At 36.5% G+C, this 22,260-nt stretch overlaps 2 protein-coding genes and 1 long non-coding RNA gene across 5 annotated transcripts; all 3 read left to right on the forward strand.

Annotated features, from left to right (window-relative positions):
• Positions 1-392: 392 nt before the first annotated feature.
• Positions 393-2,141, forward strand: LOC147292655 (uncharacterized). Its single transcript, XM_086233695.1, has 2 exons — positions 393-549; positions 1,605-2,141. Exons 1-2 carry the CDS (start codon positions 427-429, stop codon positions 1,914-1,916), a joined length of 435 nt encoding a protein of 144 aa, XP_086089821.1. The 5' UTR covers positions 393-426; the 3' UTR covers positions 1,917-2,141.
• Positions 2,142-6,200: 4,059 nt separating this feature from the next.
• On the forward strand, positions 6,201-19,679 carry LOC147292656 (uncharacterized). Of its 3 annotated transcripts, XR_015120686.1 has the most exons (7): positions 6,201-6,538; positions 6,682-6,709; positions 7,862-8,040; positions 8,155-8,253; positions 8,331-8,426; positions 8,663-8,721; positions 18,972-19,679. It is a non-coding gene; the product is annotated as an uncharacterized LOC147292656 (long non-coding RNA). The 3 variants fall into 3 exon arrangements; XR_015120684.1 differs by lacking the exon at positions 8,663-8,721; XR_015120685.1 differs by lacking the exon at positions 18,972-19,679 and having other exon boundaries at positions 8,663-8,819.
• On the forward strand, positions 16,166-18,562 carry LOC147292657 (uncharacterized). The gene is made up of 5 exons (XM_086234478.1): positions 16,166-16,363; positions 16,468-16,566; positions 16,645-16,725; positions 16,812-16,953; positions 18,471-18,562. The coding sequence occupies exons 1-5, from the start codon at positions 16,166-16,168 to the stop codon at positions 18,560-18,562; spliced, it is 612 nt and encodes a 203-aa protein (XP_086090604.1).
• Positions 19,680-22,260: the final 2,581 nt, after the last annotated feature.

Genomic DNA, 22,260 nt, shown 5'->3' on the forward strand with positions numbered 1-22,260 from the left:
GGTGGTGGTAGACTAAAATTGCTTGTAGACATAAACACAAATACCAAATTGACAATTTTGAAAACACAAGGACCAAAATTGATTGAAGGTAAAACACATGGAGTAAAAATGCATTTTTCCCTATTCCAGAAACATACAAAATTCCCAAAAAGTTCATTCGGATATTTCCGGAATCCGGAAAACAACAGGTGGTCCCTCCAAATCCCCATGGCAACCTAAGACAAATGCAGAATATCACTAAGCTGACACGTGGCTGTCAAACAAAGAGGGAACCATGAAAAGGCCGTCCAAGGAACCGACAACAGCCGGTAGCCAGTCATTGTTGGTGTAAATTCCTGTTGATAAAGAAAAGGCAGCAGAGTATGGGTCGAAGTGTGAGTCTCTGAGTAAAGGTTTGGGTTTGGAAAAAAGCTAAAGAAGAAGAAAATGGCTGGGGTTGCAGAGCGAGAAGGTGTGACCCTACAAGACCTGAAGAAGAAAATGGCTGACTTTGCAAAGGAGAGAGATTGGGATCAGTTTCATAGCCCTAGAAATCTACTTTTGGCTCTGGTAACACCATTTTTTTAAAACCCTAATGTATATATTTTTCAAATACCCATATGTGAAATCTTAGTGTTAAGATGTCAGAACCTGTTTAGAACCATTGTTTCTCCCTCTGTGATTGTTATGCCACATACCCATTATCTAGTCTTCTTTATTTGTTTATTTATTATTAATTTTTTGTCTGAGAATCATATCAAGTTTGTATTTTGTGGTTTAATTCTTACCACTAGATTAGGGACTAGAAACATGAGCTCTCTCTCTCTCGCTCACACACACACACACACATACGCACATTTGTTTTTTTCTTGTCGAATGAAGCACACATTCATGTTTACCAGAGTTTGGCTATATAATGAAAAAAATGAAGCATCAAGATCTGATTGCCATCCACCAACTCTAAAAAAGTAAATACTATGGGAAAGCAAATGGCTTTGTTTACAACTTTCAATCTTATGCTTGAATTCCTAATTCTGGGTTTTGGCTGTTGAGTTATTTCTCAGATGTTTGGTCCCCTTCAATTAAATTGTAAATGCAAAAAGAAAAAGAAAAAAAAAAAAAAAAGAACAAGAAGTATGACTGTACAAGTAATCAAATGGCTTCATTAGGCCAAGAAAAAAAGGTGGTAAAGAAGTTCTAGACATTTTCATAGTTTGATTTTTACTGTTGTTTGCCTTTCTTATCAAACTGTTGTTTTCCTTCCTTATCGAACTGTTGTTTGTTTTTTTTTTGTCAAATCAAACTTTTTTTTTTTTTTGGTCAAATCAAACTTTTGTTTTTTTTTTCTCATATTTGCTTCCATCACTGTAGGCAGTGTGTGAAGTACTCAACCAGGAGAAGACCCCAAATAGCATATGTTAGACCAAAAGGTTATAGTAAATATAGGAAAAAAATGTACTATAGCTGTCTGAGATATTTCAGTATATTAAGACCCCAATATGCATGGTGAAAGCATGAATAGGATAGACCCCACTTTAGACATAATAATTGAGGGGCCTTGGTGAGCCTGCCCTGTTTAGGCTATTTTCCTTTATGCCAATTTGGTGTATGTTTGTATGTTTCAGGTGGGAGAAGTGGGAGAGCTTTCTGAGATATTTCAGTGGAAAGGTGAGGTTCCAAGAGGACTGCCTGATTGGAAAGATGAAGAGAAGCAACACCTGGGGGAAGAGCTCTCAGACGTCTTACTCTACTTGGTTAGGCTCTCTGACGTTTGTGGCATTGATCTTGGTAAAGCTGCACTTCGGAAGCTGGAGCTCAATGCCCTCAAATACCAAGTTGAGCTTTGCATGGGTTCCTCCAAAAAGTACACACAAATCAATGCAGAAAACAATGATGGTATTACGGGCACCACCACCACCAACAGTAATGGTGTTTAAGTTTAGCAATATTTCTTTCTGATTTTAAAATTTTATGCCTTGACTAGTTGACTTTAACTAGAGCCCCTCTAATTTGTTAGAAGCTTATAATTAGCTAGCTTTCTCTATTTTGCTGATTTTATAAAGACTAATCTTGCTAGCTTTTCAGCTACAGTGTTAATGGTGTTTGTACAGTAAAGTGGTGGGTGGGGGAGTAGGAGCATAGGCATAGCTGGGTGGTGTGTGTTTTCATGAGAACACTGAACACAATTTGGGCTGGTGTGCCACAGTGTATGGTTTCTAAGGTATCAGACTATCAGAGATTTGGTTCCTGTGCCCTTGTGTTTGGGAACTGATGCTTAACCTTTCTGCCAGGCATTGCAGGTTTCAATGGGATATGAATTTGCTATACATTAAATGGCAATGCAAAAATGTTCTTTTTGTGTGCTAAACCCTATCTTTTAGGCTTCCAGCACACCTCAATGTCAAAAATACCCTAAAATATATCTAATGGTGGTGCATCATTTGATCGAATGTGCCAAAATATGATATTGGCACAAAGAAATAGCATTAATATGTTATACCAACTCGTGGATCCCATTAGTTTTTGCTTTTCTGAACGTTAAGATTGTGGGTCTCAAGAATTTGACACCAAATGTCCATGTTAAATTATGCCTCATTTGGCATGTTCCATTTTTGGTACAACAATTTTCAGTGCATTAGAGTATCTCCAATGCCTTCATGTATTCAGGGCCTTTAGCATATGTTTGCCAATGTCATATTTTGACATGCACCCAAGGAGTAAAATTTCGGTTTCGAGAAAATTTTCAATGGAAATTTCGACGGAAATTTTCGTGGAAATTTCCATTAAAATTTCGATTTCGATAAAATTAGATAAAAACGACGGAAATTGTTATCAAAATACGGAAATTTTGAATGAAACTTAACTATATGTTTATTTAACATATTATCTACTATATTAATAAAAAACATTGAAGAAACCAAATTATATAATAGGTTTCATGTGATATAAGATGAATATAATGCGCGTTGGAGGCAAATACTGTTAAACAAAATTAGTATAATGAATAATGAATTCAGTATATTCTTTATACTCTATAATCTATACACTAACCCTAATACTAAACCATATATACTCTATATACTCTAATACTCTTTATACTCCATAATCTATGCATTAAACCCTATATACTGTATATTCTTTAAGATATGGACCATATGGTATAAGATATTATGATTTAGGTCCTTTAGGATATTTTTAATTATTTTTTATATAAAAGTGTATTAGAGTTTAGGGTTTAAAAACAACTATACGAAACTCCAAATCATTTTTTTTTCTTTCCAATTGCCCAAAGGCCTCAAATCCCAATCAATCATAAAGTTTTTTCTTTGTTTTTTTCTCTTTTTTAATTTTTTTTTCTTTCTTTCTTTCCTTCCTTTTCTTTTTTATTTTTCTTTTCTTCCTTTTCTTTTATTTTCTTTTTTGTTTCTTTCCTTCCTTTTCTTTAAAGTTAACTTGTAACTTTGTAAGCAATATACGTTGATGATGCCATGATGGTCATTCATTTGCTTTATCATCAGTGGTGGGAATTCCATTTTAGTTAAAATTGTTGATAAGATCTTGTTGTTTTGTCATTTTCTGTCAATAAATTGTAACCCAGATCAAATCCTATCTCATTTACCTAGGCATGACAGTATGTTGGCATGTCTTTTTTTTTTTTTTTTCCTTCCTCTTCCTCCTACAGTCCTACCCATGACTCCCTTTCTTTCTCTTCTTCTTCACAGTCTTCTTTCTTTCTTCCTTCCTTTTCCTCCTTGCCCATGACTCTCCCTCTTCTTCTTCCCCACCAAGCACCAGCCCCCTGCCTCTCTCCCCCCAACCCAGTCCATCCCCGACACACCCCCCCTCACCCAGCCCCTCTCCCCCCAAACTTAGCCCTTCCCAGCCCCTTTTCTGTGAGACCCTATATTTTCCAGATAATTATTTTAAATATTTTGAGAATTTATTTTAAGGATTTTGAAAATTTATTTGGAATTTAAAAAGGTTTTAATTTAATTTTAATTATTTTTGTTTTAAATTAGGCTTGACCCAAAGTTAACTTTTAAAATTAGTGGACTTTTGATTCAGATTTTGGGCACATTAGATAGGTCTCGAGTTCTCGAGTTCACGAGTTCATAGACATGTAGCACGCGTCGATCAGAGTTATGGTTTGAAAGTTACGGACAACTGAAGTAAAGGGCAATTTTGTAATTTTTACAAAAGGGGTTTTAAAACCCAAAAACCCGATTTTTATCCCTATCTCTCTCTCTCTCTCTCTCTCTCTCTCTCTCTCTCTCTTTCTCCTTCGCCGCGCCTGCCACCGGCGCGTGGCGGCGCGTCCGGCCATGGCTGGCAACGGGACCGGCTCAGATCTCTTCGCCGTTCTTCCTTCTTCCTCCCCCTGGTGGCGGCGCAGCCCAGAAACCTCCCTCGACTCGCGAACCAGCTGAGGCGGATCCTTGGAGCTTCGGCGGCGATCTCACTTTTCAGGCAACGACGCGACCTCCCATCACCTGGGTTGTCTTCCTCTCGTCACGGCGAGTCTGCCCATGTGCTTCCCTGGCTCCGACGACCCTGCACGGCGGCGGATCGAAGATTTTGGGCCGCGGCTGCTCCGGCGGATTTCTGCGATTCGGGGCGTTACATTTTCCCCCAAACCCAGCCCTTCCCAGCCCCTTTTCCCCCGAACCCAGACCCCTCCCAACCCCTTTTCCCCCAAACCCAGCCGAAATTTCGCCGAAACAATTACCGAAAATAATTGGGTATGTGATAAAATTTCGGTGACCCAAAAAAACGAAATTTCATTCCTTGCATGCACCATTTAAATGGCAAAAAATACCGAAATTTGGCAAATGCTCTTCAATGTTGATGCATTATTTGAGTGTGCGACAAAGTGGTATAGGCATAAAATATGGAAAATTGTGTCATTGGAAGGCCCCTATCTTTTGGAAATAAGCATCAAAAACAGCATTCCCATAATTTTCAATAAAAAGTGTAGTTGGTTTCCTATATTTTGGCAAATGTCAAACTTCAAAACTATTGGAGCATCAAGCCCATTGGCCGGAGATGCTCATTAGAGACGTGAAAAGAGCAAAACATGCCAACCGATAGCAATGACACTTTCACTTTTGATGTTTAGCAATTTTTTGTTGGGTTTGGTTATTGGGTTACGTTTGGGACTGCTTCTCATAGTCCGAAGTCCTCTTGAGAGTTGCACCAAAAAAGCTGGCTAATTGAGAGTTTTACCTAAAAAATCTGGCTAATTGAGAGAGATTTATAAAAACTTATATAAATATTCAAAAATACTATATTTAGAGTTGAAATAAATAGGAAAATTTTTTAAAACATTTTTTGAATAGAATACCAAACACCCCATTTTTCGTGAACTTACTTTTTTGGGCACAAGAAAAATACCAAACAACACCGATCCTCAATGAGGAGCCTTTCTAATGTAGAACAAATGGCAAAACAATTCATGCAACAACTCGACCGCCAAAAGACCAAGAAAAAGAACAAGTTTCAGCTTGGCTTGTCAAAAATGGGCCAATGATATACCGATTCGAAGAGAACGACGAGACAAATCCAATTTATCGCCATAGGCGATGATCGAGGGTCTATTTTGGCCAAATTCCTTCGTTTAGGGCTTCAAATAAGTAATTTAGTATTTTTGAATAAGTTTGCTAAATTATACTTTATTTTCACTTTTATTTCCATTTTGAATTTCGAATATCTAAGTTTGTGAAAGTATTTAAACAACTTTTTTGGCTGCTTGTATGATGATTATTATCATTTTAATCAGAAAATTTTGAGATTTCTCTCAGTTCTCTTGTGAACTCCAAATTCTTTCACTACAAGAAAACTTATTTTTCCCGACAATAGTTTAGCCGACAAAGAAAAGGTTCGTCGGTCAAAATGATTTCTAAAGATAAAGTAATAATTTTGTCGGTAAAAAAGGACGGAATAGTTAAGCCAAACAGGCCAACAAAGTAATAACTTTGTGCGACAAATAGTTTGTCGGGAAAACAAGTTTTGGCGAAAAACTTAGTTTTGTCGAGAAAACAATGAAATTATTTGGACAAAAAAAATAGCGCACTTGTTTCCCGCATAGTGAAGACTTAAGTTTCAATGGGCCGACAGAAATTAGTCGGCCCAAATAGAGAAACATAAAAAAAACAAAAAAAACAAAAAAGCCCTCTCAACAAAATTAACACAGCATTCAAAGAACACTCTTAAGTCTCTCACACCCTACTCTGTCTCTCTCAGTTTACCATCAACACAGAACGCTCTCACCCACCCAACTCAGCCTCTTCTCCACCAACCCACGAGTCTCGCCTCCGTCGTCGCCTCCGTCGTCGTCGCCACAAACCCAGCTCAGCCGTCGCCTTTCTCACAGTCCACCTCACTCTATCTATGGGTTTCATTTGTTCTGCCATTTCGATTGCCACCACTATCTGATCTTATAAACCCCAAGCCCCTTTCTCACACTCTGGGACCTTATAAACCCAAACCCTAAACCCTTTAATCCAAACTCAAATCCAAAACCCAAACTTCAGAAAACCATTCCTTATTCCTGCGAGAAAAGGTTTTCTTTTTTCTTCTTTTTCTCTCTCTTTTTCTTGTTTGTTTTGGTTTTCAAATTTCAGTTTCATGATATGGTTTCTAAATGGATTATGGGTTTCTCATTCCAATTTAATCATTTGGTTTCTAAATGTATTGTGCTTGCAGGTTGATTTGCTCCAAGGGCTTATTTGAGGTAAAAATCTGCTATTTTTTTTATTTTTTTTTTCTGGATTTGATTTTGTAAATTTGTTATTGTATTAATTTTTATTAGGTTTATATTTTAAGTTTTTTTGTTTGTTTAATTTTCTGCTTGTTGTTCTGTTTGATTTTCAGTTTATATATGCATCTAATTTTGTCATGAGATGAGTAATAGAAATAAGCTTGCACTCTTAGAGTAATAGTAACCATAAGATCGATAGTCACCCAGTTTGTGAATGACATATTAGAGGTAAAGTTCTTGCCTGTTTAATTGTTGTTGACATATTAGGGGAAAGATAAATTATGCTTGTTTGACCTTTTAAATATTGTTATCTGTTCATACAAGTTGTCACAGGAAAACAAAGAAAAAAACAAACTTAAAAGAAGCCACTTTCTAAGGCTAGAAATCTCTTCTTTAGTCCCTTAAGAAGCAACTTTAAACGTAATAGAAAAGTACAGGAGATGGATTTTACGAATATTTTATGTGCTTATTTCTTGTGTTTCAAAATATTAAGGGAAAATATTGTTTTCAAAGAAAGTATTAGTTCTAGCTAGTGAGAGTTACATGTCCCCTGTCTAACTTCCTCCCTCCCCCCCCCCCCCCCCCCCAACAAAAAACAAAAAAGGGAACTAGAAGACATAGGGAAAAGCTCTACACAATATGAATAAATCCAGCCATCTTCTTATGATTTTATAATTTTAAATTTTTCACTAGACAAGAAAAGCTTTAAGATTAGGTGTCAAGATATATGGGAAATCTAGCACCTTCAATATTCCAAATTGCTTCCTTTACATCTTTTGCATCTTCCATTACTTGAATCCAAACTCAATATGATTTCTAGAGGACTCTTAATTTTTTTTTTTTTAAAATACATTATCACTAAACATAATGAGCCTTGGGATTGGCTGCTAGAAAATGCATGCTTTTTTAAGTGATGAGTATGTATTTACTAAACTATATGATGCTCTTACGAGTTAAGTTGCTGATATATATTAGTTTTATTTTTGCTACTATGTATTACCTATTTCATGCTATGAGTTAATTGCTAATATGTAATAGTTAAATCATTTTATTTTTTGTTCCGTATTAGTTAATTGCTTCTTTGTATAATGTACTGCTAGGAGTTAATTTTTGTTATGTATTAAGTTTTTGTTAATAAGGTGATGAATAAGGCATACAATGAGTTCAAGTACGAGCTGCATGAATACTACCTTTCCTTTGAGAAGGATGAGGATGCACGGGCAGCACCTCCTGATGAGATGGCAGACTGAGATGTTGAACAATGGCAGAAGTTGTGTGATATTTTTTCTAGCCCTGTATTTTTGGTATTAATTCCAGTCACTTGTACAAATTAATATTACTATACAAATTTATGCTATAATATTCAACTTGTAAACATTTGGTTATGTGTAATGCTCCAACCTTTTCAATTATTGCAGAAGCGATCTGAGGCCAACAAGGTTAACCGGACCAAGAAGCCTATTAACCATTGTGCTGGGTCATGTCCATTCGATGTGATATTTCAGGAGGCTTATGAGGTAAATTTTCATGTAATATAAGAATAATGATGTTGATTTCTTTATAAGGTAAAATTAAAATCATGTTTTAATTACAGGCTGGGGAGAAGTTTCCGGATGTTGTCACCTTCAAGAAGGTCCACCACAAGAAGGATGGTAAAACATGGACCAATGAGCTAGCAAAGGAGAAATATGTAAGTTTTTTAATATATGTAAGATGGCCATCATGCTTATAATGTCTTATCTTCTCAGTTGTTAATATTCTCAGTTTTTGTAATATATAAGATGGCCATTATGCTTATAATATCTGGGCCTAGCTTGAGGAACTAAGTTTTGTTAATTTTTTAAAAAAGGTTAATGATCATAAATTAAGGGGTGCAAAGGGGGTTTATTTATGATTTGGATTGACTGGTTTATATATGTACTGCAGGTTTTGTTTCACACTCCAGTCAACCATAACACTTTTTTGCAATATCTTATCTTCTCTAGGTTGTGTACTGTCTTATGAAGATTGTATGCTATATATTTTCACTTCTATTGTCTCCATTAATGGTTCTGTTTCATCACATTCAAATTTTCGCAAGCAAATAAAGATTGGTGAGGGATGACAATAGCATCATACTTGACTAATTAGCATGCTATCTGAACTTGAATCTAGAACCAAAGTGCAGGTCACACAGGAACAATTCAAAAGAAAAATTTTAGAAGTTTTCAAAAGAAAAGGCATTTAAGATTTGAGTAGTGGTAGAGTGCTAGACCTTAGTGGCCTATACTGTTAGGCATTTTTAAAAGAGTAAAGGACATGTGAATCAAAACGGTAAAAGCATGACAAAGAAGCCTATATTTTTCTTTTTTGTTTGGTAAATTGAAGGAAGCCAGTATTTTGTCTTGGTCAATAAAAAAGAAAGCCTATGTTGTCTCAATCCAAATGCATCCTCTTTATGCTGTCATTATACTAAGAATTTGGTTTCTTTATCTCAGTTGTTGGGGGCTTTATTGTTTTAATCATCATGATGCGTGAAATTTTACCCTCTTTGACGAATCAAGTGGGACTAATTATGGGGTTTGAAATTTTGAATGCTCTGCTACTTCTATAATTAAAGATTGGTTTATGTTGTCTGCCTAGCCTTGTCATTATTAATGAAGAGGGGAAAAAACAAAGTTAGGATCCATGAGGTAGCTTAACAGCTAACCTTACATTGACTACCAAGAGTATGCTCTTCTCAACTCAGTGACTAACAAGTTTTTTGCTTAGAGCAATTCAAATATATTCCTTTAGCAAGGAATCCATTGGATGCATTGTTGTGCATTGGGTACTGAGTAGGGCTGCCCATCGGTCGGATTGAATCGGTAAATGACCTTACCGATTCGATCACTAAAAATTTCGGTAATCTAGTTTTGATGCCGATTTCCGAATCGATTTTTTCGGATTTCGGTATTTTTCGGATCCTTTGGATTTCGATATATTTCGGTATTTTCGAAATACCCACACACAGAGGCACATCAAAAGTTCAAAACCCACACACAACAGAGGCACACCAAAACCCAGGATCAAAATACACAGAGGCCACCGAATCGAAGTAGAGCACGTGACTCGCCGCCGCTGCCGATGACGGCTCCAGCCGGAACCTGGTGGTGTTGGAACGGGAACCTCATGGCAGAGCCGAAGCCGCCGCCACCACTACTAACGACGCCATGGGCAAGATTGAGATCCAACGGCGAGGAATCCACCATCAGATCTGCCGGCTCCCGGCTGGAAGACTCCACCGTGCTGCTCTGGCTCGGGATCTCGACGGCGCACCTCCCCCACGGTGGCGCTGGCTTTGGGTGGTGGCCTCGCTGGCATCCTTCGCCAGACGCGCTGGCGCCGGGCACAGAGGAGAGAAGACGGTGAGAGAACAGAGAAAAAGAGAGAGTGAGGGTGACGGCTGGGAGAGAAAAATGAGGAAAAAGTCTGAAAATGAAGCTTTTATACTCATTAAACCCTAAGTCACAAACTTACAACACTGCCCTTCACTTCAAACGCCCATAACTCTCAATCCGTAACTCCGATGAATGTACGGTTCGAGTCTACGGACTCGTGAGTTCGAGACCTATCCAACGAGTCTAAGTTCGAAACCAAAAGCCCAATATAACAAAAAGTCAATTTTGGGTCAAACCTAATTTAAAACAAAAATTAAAATTAATCCAAAACTTTTTTATTTTTCAAATAAATTCTCCAAAATTTTCGAATAACCCCAAAATAAAATATTGTAAAAATACGGGATCTCACATTTTACTGTTTTGTTTAATGGGGTTTTGATTGGGATTTGGTTGGGGTTTGGGAAAAAAAAAAAAAAAAACTAGTTTATATAATTTATACATACATAAATAATGATAGGTATTAAGATATTAACATAAATAATAGGGTTTAGATTGAGGTTTGGGAAAATAAAATAAAAACATTAGGATTAGGGTATTAACAATTTAAGCTTATAAGTTATAACTTTATATAACTACTAACTCTAGTTTCATGGAAAAAAAAAAACTGCTAACTAGTTTATAACTACTAAGACTATAATACTTTGTTATATGTTATATATGTTACATATATAATTATAGTATTATAAATTATGTAGTATATACTATCAAATATATAAACTATAGTCTTATAGTATTATAAACTATATACTATCAAATATATAAATTATAGTCTTATAGTATTATAAACTATATATTATATTATATACTATAAATTATATAAGTTATAGTCTTATAGTATTATAAACTATATGCTATTAAACTATAGTAACTACTAAGTACTAACTAATTTATTACTTTATAACTTTATATATAATTATATATATTATCAGGGCTCTTCCAATAAGGGATCTCTCATTTAGTGTTAAATGAGGGATCACCCTGTGGGGCCCACAAGGGTCATTTTGTGTTAATCCGAACCGTTTATTTTTTACAACTCCATTGATCATGCTTGCAAAAAACTAGCTAAATCGGAAATCGTTTACTAGTTTGATTAAGCAGTCAAAGTTTAAAACAAATGAACGAAGAACAAGTTCCTTTATGAACACCTAAACTTTGACCGCTTAATCTAACAAGTAAACGATTTCTGATTTGGCTGAACTTTTGCATACATTATCTATCAATGGAGATGTAAAAAATGGACAGTTCGAATCAACACAAAATGACTCGTGTGGGCCCCACAGGGTGATCCCTCATTTAACACTGAATGAGGGATCCCTTTTTAGAAGGGCCCTGATATATTATATACATAAACAATGTTAGGTATATATAACATTATAGAGTAATTAATAAATAATAATAGACTTAGTGTATAGAGTTTAGTGTTTAGAAATTAGAATTGTATGCTTAATTGGGTTTTAACTTTTAACTTTTAATTATAGTGTATAAGATATTTAATAGAGTTTAGTGTATTTTTTTGGCCAAGTTAGTATATTTAAGTTTATGATATAAGGTAAAGTGTATAGACTATAGAGAATATAATATATAAGGTTAAGTGTCTAAAACTATAAGTTATAACTAAAGTCTAAAACTATCACTACAAGAAAAACATATTTGGGCGACCAAACTTTGGGCGACGAACATATATTCGTCGCCCAAAGCAATTTAGGGCGACGAACAAGAAAATTTGTCGCTCAATGTCATAAAGGTTTGGGCGACGAATATGTTCGTCGCCCAAAGAAGGTTTGGGCGACGAATTACACGTTCCTCGCCCAAAGTTACTTTGGGCGACGAAATGTGTTCGTCGCCTAAACCTTAACAACAAACAATTAATTGACAAATACATTGGGCGAGGAATATACATATTCGTCGCCCAAAGTGCCTTTGGGCGAGGAAAACTAAAATTTGTCGCCCAAACTCACTTTGGGTGACAAAATATTTCGTCGCCTAAACTCATTTTGGGCGAGGAATATACATATTCCTCGCCCAAAGACTCTTTGGGTGACGAAATTATGTTCGTCGCCCAAACTATGTTTGGGCGACGAACCTGGTCGTCGCCCAAAGGGTCATCCTGTTTTGTAATAATGGTTTGGGCGACGAACCTAACATTTCGTCGCCCAAAGTAACTTTGGGCGACGAATTGTGAGGTTCCTCGCCCAAGATAACTTTGGGCGACGAAATATTTAGTTCCTCGCCCAAAGTAAGCATACTTTTTTGTTTACAATTTTATATATGTAATAGCATACTATACGATTGTATTTCCAAAGATCATAACCATTCATTTTTTAATTCCCCACTTAAGGATCATCCATGCAAAAAATTAGCTCAATCGGAGATGTAGAAGTTAGGTAACGGTGGTTGAACTTATGAACGATTGTAAATTTTCTAATACGAATCGAAGTATAAGATGAATTCCGATTTAGCCGATTTTTTGCAGGGATGATCTTCCAGTATAAACGAATAGAATGAACGGTTCCGATCGTTGAAATCACATTGTAGTCTTCACAAATTGTTGAATCACCAAAATTTCTACCCAAAAGTTAATATAATTATACTCTTCAAGTGTATTTGTATGTAGAAGATCACTTTTGTATTGTGTTTTTAACGATCCGAACCGATCATTCCTTAGTGCCTCACTTAAGGATCATCCATGCAAAAAATTAGCTCAATCGGAGATGTAGAAGTTAGGTAACGGTGGTTGAACTTATGAACGATTGTAAATTTTGTAATACGAATCGAAGTATGAGATGAATTCCGATTTAGCCGATTTTTTGCAGGGATGATCTTCCAGTATAAACGAATAGAATGAACGGTTCCGATCGTTGAAATCACATTGTAGTCTTCACAAATTGTTGAATCACCAAAATTTCTACCCAAAAGTTAATATAATTATACTCTTCAAGTGTATTTGTATGTAGAAGATCACTTTTGTATTGTGTTTTTAACGATCCGAACCGATCATTCCTTAGTGCCTCACTTAAGGATCATCCATGCAAAAAATTAGTTCAATCGGAGATGTAAAAGTTAGGTAACGGTGGTTGAACTTATGAACGATTGTAAATTTTGTAATACGAATCGAAGTATGAGATGAATTCCGATTTAGCCGATTTTTTGCAGGGATGATCTTCCAGTATAAACGAATAGAATGAACGGTTCCGATCGTTGAAATCACATTGTAGTCTTCACAAATTGTTGAATCACCAAAATTTCTACCCAAAAGTTAATATAATTATACTCTTCAAGTGTATTTGTATGTAGAAGATCACTTTTGTATTGTGTTTTTAACGATCCGAACCGATCATTCCTTAGTGCCTCACTCAAAGATCATCCATGCAAAAAATTAACTCAATTGGAGATGTAGAAGTTAGGTTTAGCATTTAGGATGTATGAACGATCTTGATTCTTATAATAATAATCGAACGGGTAGATGAACTCCGATTGAGCCGATTTTTTCCAGGGTTGATCTTTGAGTATGAACATATATGAAGAATGACTCTGATTGTGATAATCACGTTGTGGTCTTCACAATTATTGAAGCTACAAGGTTTTAACGAAAGAGTTGATATAATTTTATTCTTCAAATGCAAAAACCACTGATTTATATGTAGAACCTTATATGTCGATTGTGATTTTAACGATATGAACCGTTCATTTATTAGTTTGTCACTCAAAGATCATTCCTCTAAAATATTAGGTCAATTGGAGATCTCGAAGTTTGGTATTGGAGCTTGAATGTATGAACGATCATGGTTCATAAAAAAATTCAACTTTGGGCAACGAAATTTAGCTTTAGGCGACGAATAGTGCGTCGCCCAAAGTCTGAAATTATGGCGGGATAAAACGGTGCCCTAAAGTCAACGACTTTGGGCGACGAACATGAATTCGTCGCCCAAAGTAAGTTTAGGCGACGAATTAAGACGTTTGTCGCCCAAAGTCAGTTTGGGCGACGAATTTATGTTCGTCGCCCTAAGTATCAATGGGCGACGAATATAAATTCGTCCCCTAAATGGACTTTGAGCGACAAACGTCTTAATTCGTCGCCTAAACTTACTTTGGGCGACGAATTCATGTTCGTCGCCCAAAGTCTTTAAGTTTATACCCAACGCTGGTTCACTTCAGTCACTCTCCTCACTCACTCCCTCACCCTCGCAGCGCCGCGCGCAGTCCCGCCTCCTCCTGCCCTCAGCTCTCACTCCCTCCTTCTCCTTCTCCTCCTCCTCTTCCTCCCTCCGCCTCCTCCTCCTCCTCCCTCCTCTTCCTCCCTCCGCCTCCTCCTCCTCCTCCCTCCTTGCCCGAAACCCAAAACCCCCTCCCCCCCCCCATCGGCAACCCACCCCCCCCGAGAACCCACCCCCCCTACCGAAACCCACCCCCGCCGAAACCCACCCCCCACCCGAAACCCACCCTCCCCCGAAAACCCACCCCCACCGAAACCTATCCCCCCCCAGCCGAAACCAGCTCACCCAAACCCCCCTCTCCAAGCCGAAACCACCTCGATCAACACCCCCCCGAAACAGGTATTTTTTTTTTTTTTTTGAATTTATGATATTTTCTGGGTATTTTTTGTATTTTTTGTATTTTATGGTATTTTCTGTTTTTTTTTTTGGTATTTTCTGTTTTTTATGGTATTTTCTGTTTTTTATGTTTTCTAATATTGTGGATTTTGTACTTGTTGTGGATTTTGCATAAATTGGTTGTGAAATTTCTGATTTTAGTGGTAATTAGTTAATGTTGTGGGTTTTTTTAATTTAGTGGTTTGGTTGTGAAATCTGAATTTAGATTGATGTTGGGCTTATATTTGACAATGATTTCTTTTTTTGGTGAAGGAAGAATAGTGTTGCATTTGTTGTGAAGGATAATTGCATTTTTGGTGAGGTATGTGTTTAATCTATCTTTTAGTTAAGTTTTTGTATGATTTAGTATTTAATGTTTCATATATAATTGTATTAAATTTTTGAGTGAATTAGTTTGTATGTTAAAATTAATTACAAAATTGATTAATTAATTTGTATGTTTTTATATGCTAAAATTTAATAGTTTGTTTGTATGCTTATATGTATATTGTTAGATTAATTATAGTTTAGTTTGTATGTTACATTTAGTTTAGTTGTAATTGCAAAATTTCCGATGACGTAGTCCAGCACTCCTCGAGTACTGGGTGAGGTCATGTGGCACGAAGCGCTTGTGCGAAGTTATCAATCGATAACTTTGTACATTTAACTAGTCGTGCGAAGTTATCAGTGGATAACTATGTACACTAAATTTAAATTCACCTTAGACCCGTTCGAGAGTCTATTGGACGCGCGGATGGGCGCTGGGCGTGACTGCGCTCCAATATGATTCTTGAATTGTCCAAATTACCCATGGACAGTTTGGGAGTGCACAATTATGTGTTGTGGTTAGCGGTTCATGTGATGTGGATTAGTTAGTTTGTTAGTTTTTAAATATAAAATTTAGTTTAATTACAAAATGTAGATTAATTAGTTTGAGAAATATAATTTAGTTATAAGGTGAAAGGCGATGGAGTCAGCTCCCAATGATGTAGTTCAGCCATCCTCGAGTACTGGGAGCCCCTCTATGCCACGGAGGGCCCGTCGATCTCACCGCTCTAGTCAGGTCACCGCTTCCGCTTCCGCTTCCGCTTCATCTACTGCGACGAGGGGACCATGTAGTGGGTTGAAGTCCTCTCGGATCGTGCGCAGTACTGGGACGCGGATTCCAGTCATGTGTGTGCAAAACGGCCGACGACCGTTAGATCCTAACGTTGACAGTTTGTTCTCGCATGATGTGGGGGCTATTATTCGTGCCGAGTGTGCCATGGTTGCAACCACTTGGAAAAAATTGCCGGCAGAGATTCAACACAAAGTGATCAGCTCCATCTCAGTGAGTATATAGCTCAATAATTAATTCAAAATGATAAATTTGATCATTCATAACAATCTAATATTTTTTTCAGGTTAACTTTGACATTCAGATGGATGATCCTCTCACTGTCACGTACATGACAGATTTACTCATCAAGTCCTACAGGCAGTGGAAGCACGAACTACACGTGCATTTCAAGGGATTTTCGTCGGCAGTTGAGGCATTGGCGAACCCCCCTATGGAGTTGGTAGAGCGGTCTGACCAGTGGCGTTTTTTGTGCGATCATTTCATGAGTCCGTCGTTTTTGGTACGTTTTATCATTTTAAGACTTTAAAAAATCGATTATTGTTTTGTTATTCTATTATTGTATACATACACTAACATATTTATAATTTGCTTAATATTTAACAGAAGAAGTCGGTCGCCAACGCCAGAAACCGGAAAGGGAAGCCGTTTAACCATCATAGTGGTCCGACGCCCATCTCATATCGAGTGGAGTCGCGACGTCGGGTACGTCATTATTTAATTTAATACATATATATTCTTTAATATTGGTTGGGTCTTTGACAAAATTATTTTCTTTTTCAGCGTGGGTCGCAATTCCCGGAGATAGATACTTTCGGAGATATCTATGTTCATCCCGGTTGTGATGCGGCCAAGGCAAAACATGTTAGTTTTTTATATTTTAAAATTTATCATATAATTTTTTATATTTATTTTTCTAATTGGTTACTTGTATATATAACATTTTGAAGGATGAGATGGTGGCCAACTCGAGAATATATTTGGAGAGCTTGGCCGAGCAGCACCCTCCGGGTACTCCGTTGGAGTCGATTCCAGTACCCGATCCCGATGTCGGACTTCGTATTATGATAGACTCACTGGGTGTTAGGCCCGGTAAGGAAATACGCGGCATGGGATATGGGCGGATTCGTGATGTTCGATCCTCGTCTTCATCTTCATCTTCGTCTCAGCCATCTGCAGTCGTCGCAGGGTTGTCCGCTCAAGTAAAGAAGTTGCAGGAGGACTTACGAGCTGAGAGAGCGGAGAAGGAGGCGTTGTATGCTGCATTGACCAAGGCGATACCTGGGTTTGTCCCGCCACCATCTTCTCATCAACCTCCGTCAGATATGAATGATGATGATGCTACTAGTTTAGAATAGATTGACTATATATATTAGGGTTAATTACTACTTTGTATGGATATTTTGATATATAAATTTATGAATTTTGTTTTATATAGTTTTTGAATAAAGAATTTTTTTTAAATATTAAATTTAAATAAAAAAAATAATTTTTTTTAAAAAAAAACATGTTTGGGCGACGAAATTTTTCGTCGCCCAAAGGATGTTTGGGCGACGAATAAATCTATTCCTCGCCCAAAGCATGTTTGGGCGACAGAAATTTTCGTCGCCTAAACATACTTTGGGCGACGAAAAATTCCGTCGCCCAAAGAACGTTCCAGCGAGGAAATTAGTTATTCCTCTCCCAAATCTTGTTTAGGCGACGGATAATTTCGTCGCCCAAACATGCTTTGGGCGACGAATAAGGGTGTTCGTCGCCCAAACCCTCTTTGGGCGACGAAATTTGTCCGTCGCCTAAACATTCTTTGGGCGACAAATTTTATGTGTTGGGAGACAAAAAAATTTCGTCGCCCCCTGGTGTCTTTGGGCGACGAAATTTATGGATTCGTCGCCCAAACTCTTGGGCGACGCATCTTGGGCGTCCAATTGCTCGACGAACCAATTTCGTCGCCCAAACGTTTGGGCGACGAAACTCTACTTTGGGCGACGAATTCCGTTCCTCTCCCAAACCCTTTTTTCTTGTAGTGTATATACTAATTAGTAATTTTATTATATAGGATATAAGTATAACTAAAATTATATATTAAAACATTATTATATAAGTAGTTTATACTTTATACTATATACTATATAAATCTATAAAGTTAGTAAAGTTATAAACTATATATTTATATAAACTATATGGTATTATAAACTACATACTATATATATATTAAGCATATTAATGTAATAATAATACATATAAATATATATAACCATATTAAATTATTAATGTAATAATATTACATATAAACATTTATATAACTAAATTTCGGTAATTGTTTCGGATTTTTCGGTATATATTTCGATTTTTTCGGTAATAATCAATTCGGTTGCTTTCGGTAATCGGTCGGTTTACCAACTTTTTTCGGTTTTTACCAAAACCAAACCAATTTTTCGGTAATTTTTTGGTTTCGGATTTTCGATTTTCGGCTTGTTAATATCAATTTACCAAACCAAAAAATTTCGGTCGGTAGTCGGTCGGTTCGGTAAATACCAAACCAATGGGCAGCCCTAGTACTGAGGTTCAGCTTTTGGTCCAGTATAAATTGGCATGGGATGAGTGTAAAGACCGAATGCTATCATCATCATTATCACCAACACGAGATAAACCTCCAGCTGTGCCTTCGACTACAAGAGATAAACTTCCAGCTGCTATGTGATTTATCTGAGCTATTTATTTGAAGATAATTATTGTGTTTATCATGTATCTAAATACAAGTCATGTACTGCTCTATAGATATAGTAATAATACAACTCTAAAGGCATCAAGTCTTTTGCCTCCAGCACTCTTCACTTTCAAGTTCTTGAGAGTGATCCACAGCTAATCTACTAATTACCCGTCGTTTAGCAAATTATATTAATGATACAATTAAAACATTTATTTTTGAAGTCAGTTGGTGGGTTGAAATTCTCTTGGCAGACATTTCATTGATAAGCCTTTAAATTTACAAAGACTTCTTGTATGTTCACAAGTTGCAATTGTTTCAAATTGTGTTATTTTCCAAGTTTTGTTTATTGATTTTGCCTAACAGATTATTAATGTTATCCAAATTTTTTACTTGTTTCTAGGATGAGATGATGGAGAAGCAAAATGCCATACTTGATGATATCATGAAGGAGTATCCTGAGGGTACAACATTAGAAAAGATATTTCAGTTCCTATTCAGGTTGGGACTCAAATTGTTATGGATGTAATGGGTACTAAACCAGGACGGGCAATCCATGGATTGGGTTATGGGAGGTTTCGCAATCTTCCATCATCTTCTACTCCCCCATCAAATTCCACTACTAAAGAATTGGAGCAGCTGCGAGCTCAGCTTCAAGAAGAGAAGGCTGCAAGGGAGGGTTTAATGCAACAGATTCAATTTCTTCTACCACAGCTTCAGACTCTTATTCCGGGGTTAGTACTACCCCCACCACATACTCAGGTACAGCCTGAACAAGATGATGGTGCTCATGACTACGAGGGCGAGGATGATCATACACCTCTTTAGGGTTATCTAGACTTTATATTTTTTTTGATAAATTTGACATGCATCAAACATATCTTGAATGTTAATTAGGCAGCCACTGCAGGGTGTATATTTTGGATGTGAATTAGGCTGCCACTGTATGCAGGTTGTATATTTTGGATGTGAATTAGCTAGGTTGCCACTGCATGCAGCTATGTTGTATATTTTGGATTTGAATGAGGCTGCCACTGCAGGGTCTATTTTTTGGATAGGAATTAGGTTGCCACATGCATGGTTAATTAGGGTACTATTTATATGTTTGGTATTTGTTGGGTATGCATTATTTTATATGGACAGGAACTCACTTATTGTATGTTTTTTGATATATGAATTAAAAAGGTATCTTTCACTAATTGCAGTTTTGTTAATTGTAAAAAGTTTTAAATATATAATTAATTTAATTAAAATAATTTATGCATGAATTAGAATTGATAATATTTATTGATAAAGTTATTTTTTCGACAGAGATTTTTTCCCTGACCAAATATTGGTCAGCATAAGCATATACATCTTGGCCGACAAAATAGTTTTGTCGCAAAAAAAAAGACTTTTCCCAACAAATTCTTTGTCGGCAAAAGATTTCAACTCTCCCCACAACCATTTGGTCGGTAAAACAATCTTTCCCGACAAAACCTTTGTTGACGAAACTCTAAATCTGATTGTTCAATAGCCTTTACCGACTAATTTCCCGACGAAATGTCGTCGGCGGTTGTTTAAATTGACTAATTTTACCGACTAAATTACTTTGTTGGCAATGATGTAGCCCGACAAAGTAAAATATTTTGTTGGCCAAAGGTTTGCTCGACGAGCTTTGGGAGACAAGTGGCCGACGAAATTTTTTTGTCGACGAAAACTTTTTCCGACAAAAAAAGACCTTTCTCGACAAAATATCTTTGTCGGGAAAAATAAGTTTTTTTGTAGTGTTTTTTAGGGTTAACGCTGATTTTTCCTAATCTATTTTACTTGCATGCTACACTGCGTCACTTTCACACAAAGGAGGGGGATGAGATCATGAGAAAATACAGTCAGCCCAAAACGAGTGAGATCATCTGCCACTATCTTTTCTCAACTTTTGTTTACCATGACATCAATTCTTATTTAACCAAAAAAACAAAAAGAACTTCATTTCTCTAAGATAGAAACCTCCATCTCCACCATATATAAAACTCAATGGCTTCGTTTGTTATGTCGGACTATGTTGGATTGGACTATTCTATTGGATTATGCTGGACTGTGTTGGACTAAATGTTATCATATGTTTGGTACTGTGTCGGATTATGAAGCTGGATGAGCTAAATAACACTATATTGTGTTTGGTGCATGACCGGACTAAGGTATAATTATTTAAAATTTAAAATTAATAAAAAAAATTAATTATCAAAAATTTTAAATATAGTTTCAAGGCCAAAATAATTAACTTTATGTATTTATTTTAAAGAGACTTAGAGTCCACTATCAGCATCTCTTTTGTTTTTTAGACATTTCTCAAATCTCAACATGTAGATTAATAATGTATAACACATAAGCCCACGCATTAATAAATTTGCACAATCAATGTTCATAAAATTCGACTCATTCATAGTTCATAATGCATAAGTTCAAACATTACAAGGCTCCATTGCACATTAACTTTAATCCCTGCAGACTCCCGTGCTTCTTTTACTGATGATGCAGCATTGAGAACTACTGTTCTATCATCATCCTTCTTCCAAATTGGTATGATCAGCCACCTAGAAGCTAGTGATGAACTAGACAACTACTATGATCAAATAACAAAGAAAAAATGTAGTATTCTTCCTTAGAGTTTAGAGACAGAAGATTTCAACAACAAAGAATATTCCAGAGCAAACTACTCACCTTTGATGGCAAAAAGTTTACTTCAACATGTCAAACCTTTAAAAAATTTCAATATGTCATTAACATGCCACCTAGCTTCAGCATTGGTATACAATCAGAAACAAAGTCTCAGCACCAAACAATCAGTGATAAGCTAAAAATAAATCAAACATATAATTGAGAGACCAACATACAATACTGAGATTATCAAATACAAAAACATTGAGAACCCATGGTAGAATCCAAGTATCTGATTATCAAATACAAAAACATTGAGAACAAAAGCACTAACCATTCTGATGTTAATTACTATTTCGCTTTATTCTTTTCTGCAAGTTGTTTTGCCCATTCAATTCATAGATTGAATGCATCCAGCCAAATGTCCCAAGTTAAATTATGATGAAGAAAAGTACAATGGGTTAGATTACTTTAAACCCAACTCTAATTCCTTAAACTTTCCCTAAGTTTGAGAAATTCCCAATCTTCTACCAAATTCTTAGCCGTAAAGCAGAAACTCATTAATTGAACTTCTTTGTTTGTTTGCCGATTAATTCAAACAGAGAAAAGAAGTTCCTATGCTAAGACACCAGACGAGAGAGAGAGAGAGAGAGAGAGAGAGAGAGAGAGAGAAAAGACTCTCATTCACAAAACTCACATTTGCTGATTAAAGGTTTATGCTCAAAGTTTGGGTGCCGAAAAGAACCCAAAAAATATACAGAAAAAACCCTCAAAATTACCTGAAAAAAAACCCAACAGATCAAGCCATCTAAACAACAAAAAATCCCAATATTTGAAATAAAAGAAATCAAAAGCAAAGAACCAACACATCCAGTAGGGTGAAAAGAAAAGAAAAGAACCAAAAGCAAAAGAAAAGAGTCATCATCCAGTAGAGTGAAATAAAATGAGAGAAAGAGAGAAAGCTGACCTAGTGAGATTTGAAGCAGAGGAAATTTGAGGAAGACGATGAAGTTCGTGAGCGTGGAAGGCCTAAGCAGATTGGGTGTTGTGAA

The sequence above is a fragment of the Dryas octopetala genome, chromosome 2 (assembly GCF_963921425.1).
Source record: "Dryas octopetala chromosome 2, drDryOcto1.1, whole genome shotgun sequence".
NCBI lineage: Eukaryota > Viridiplantae > Streptophyta > Magnoliopsida > Rosales > Rosaceae > Dryas > Dryas octopetala.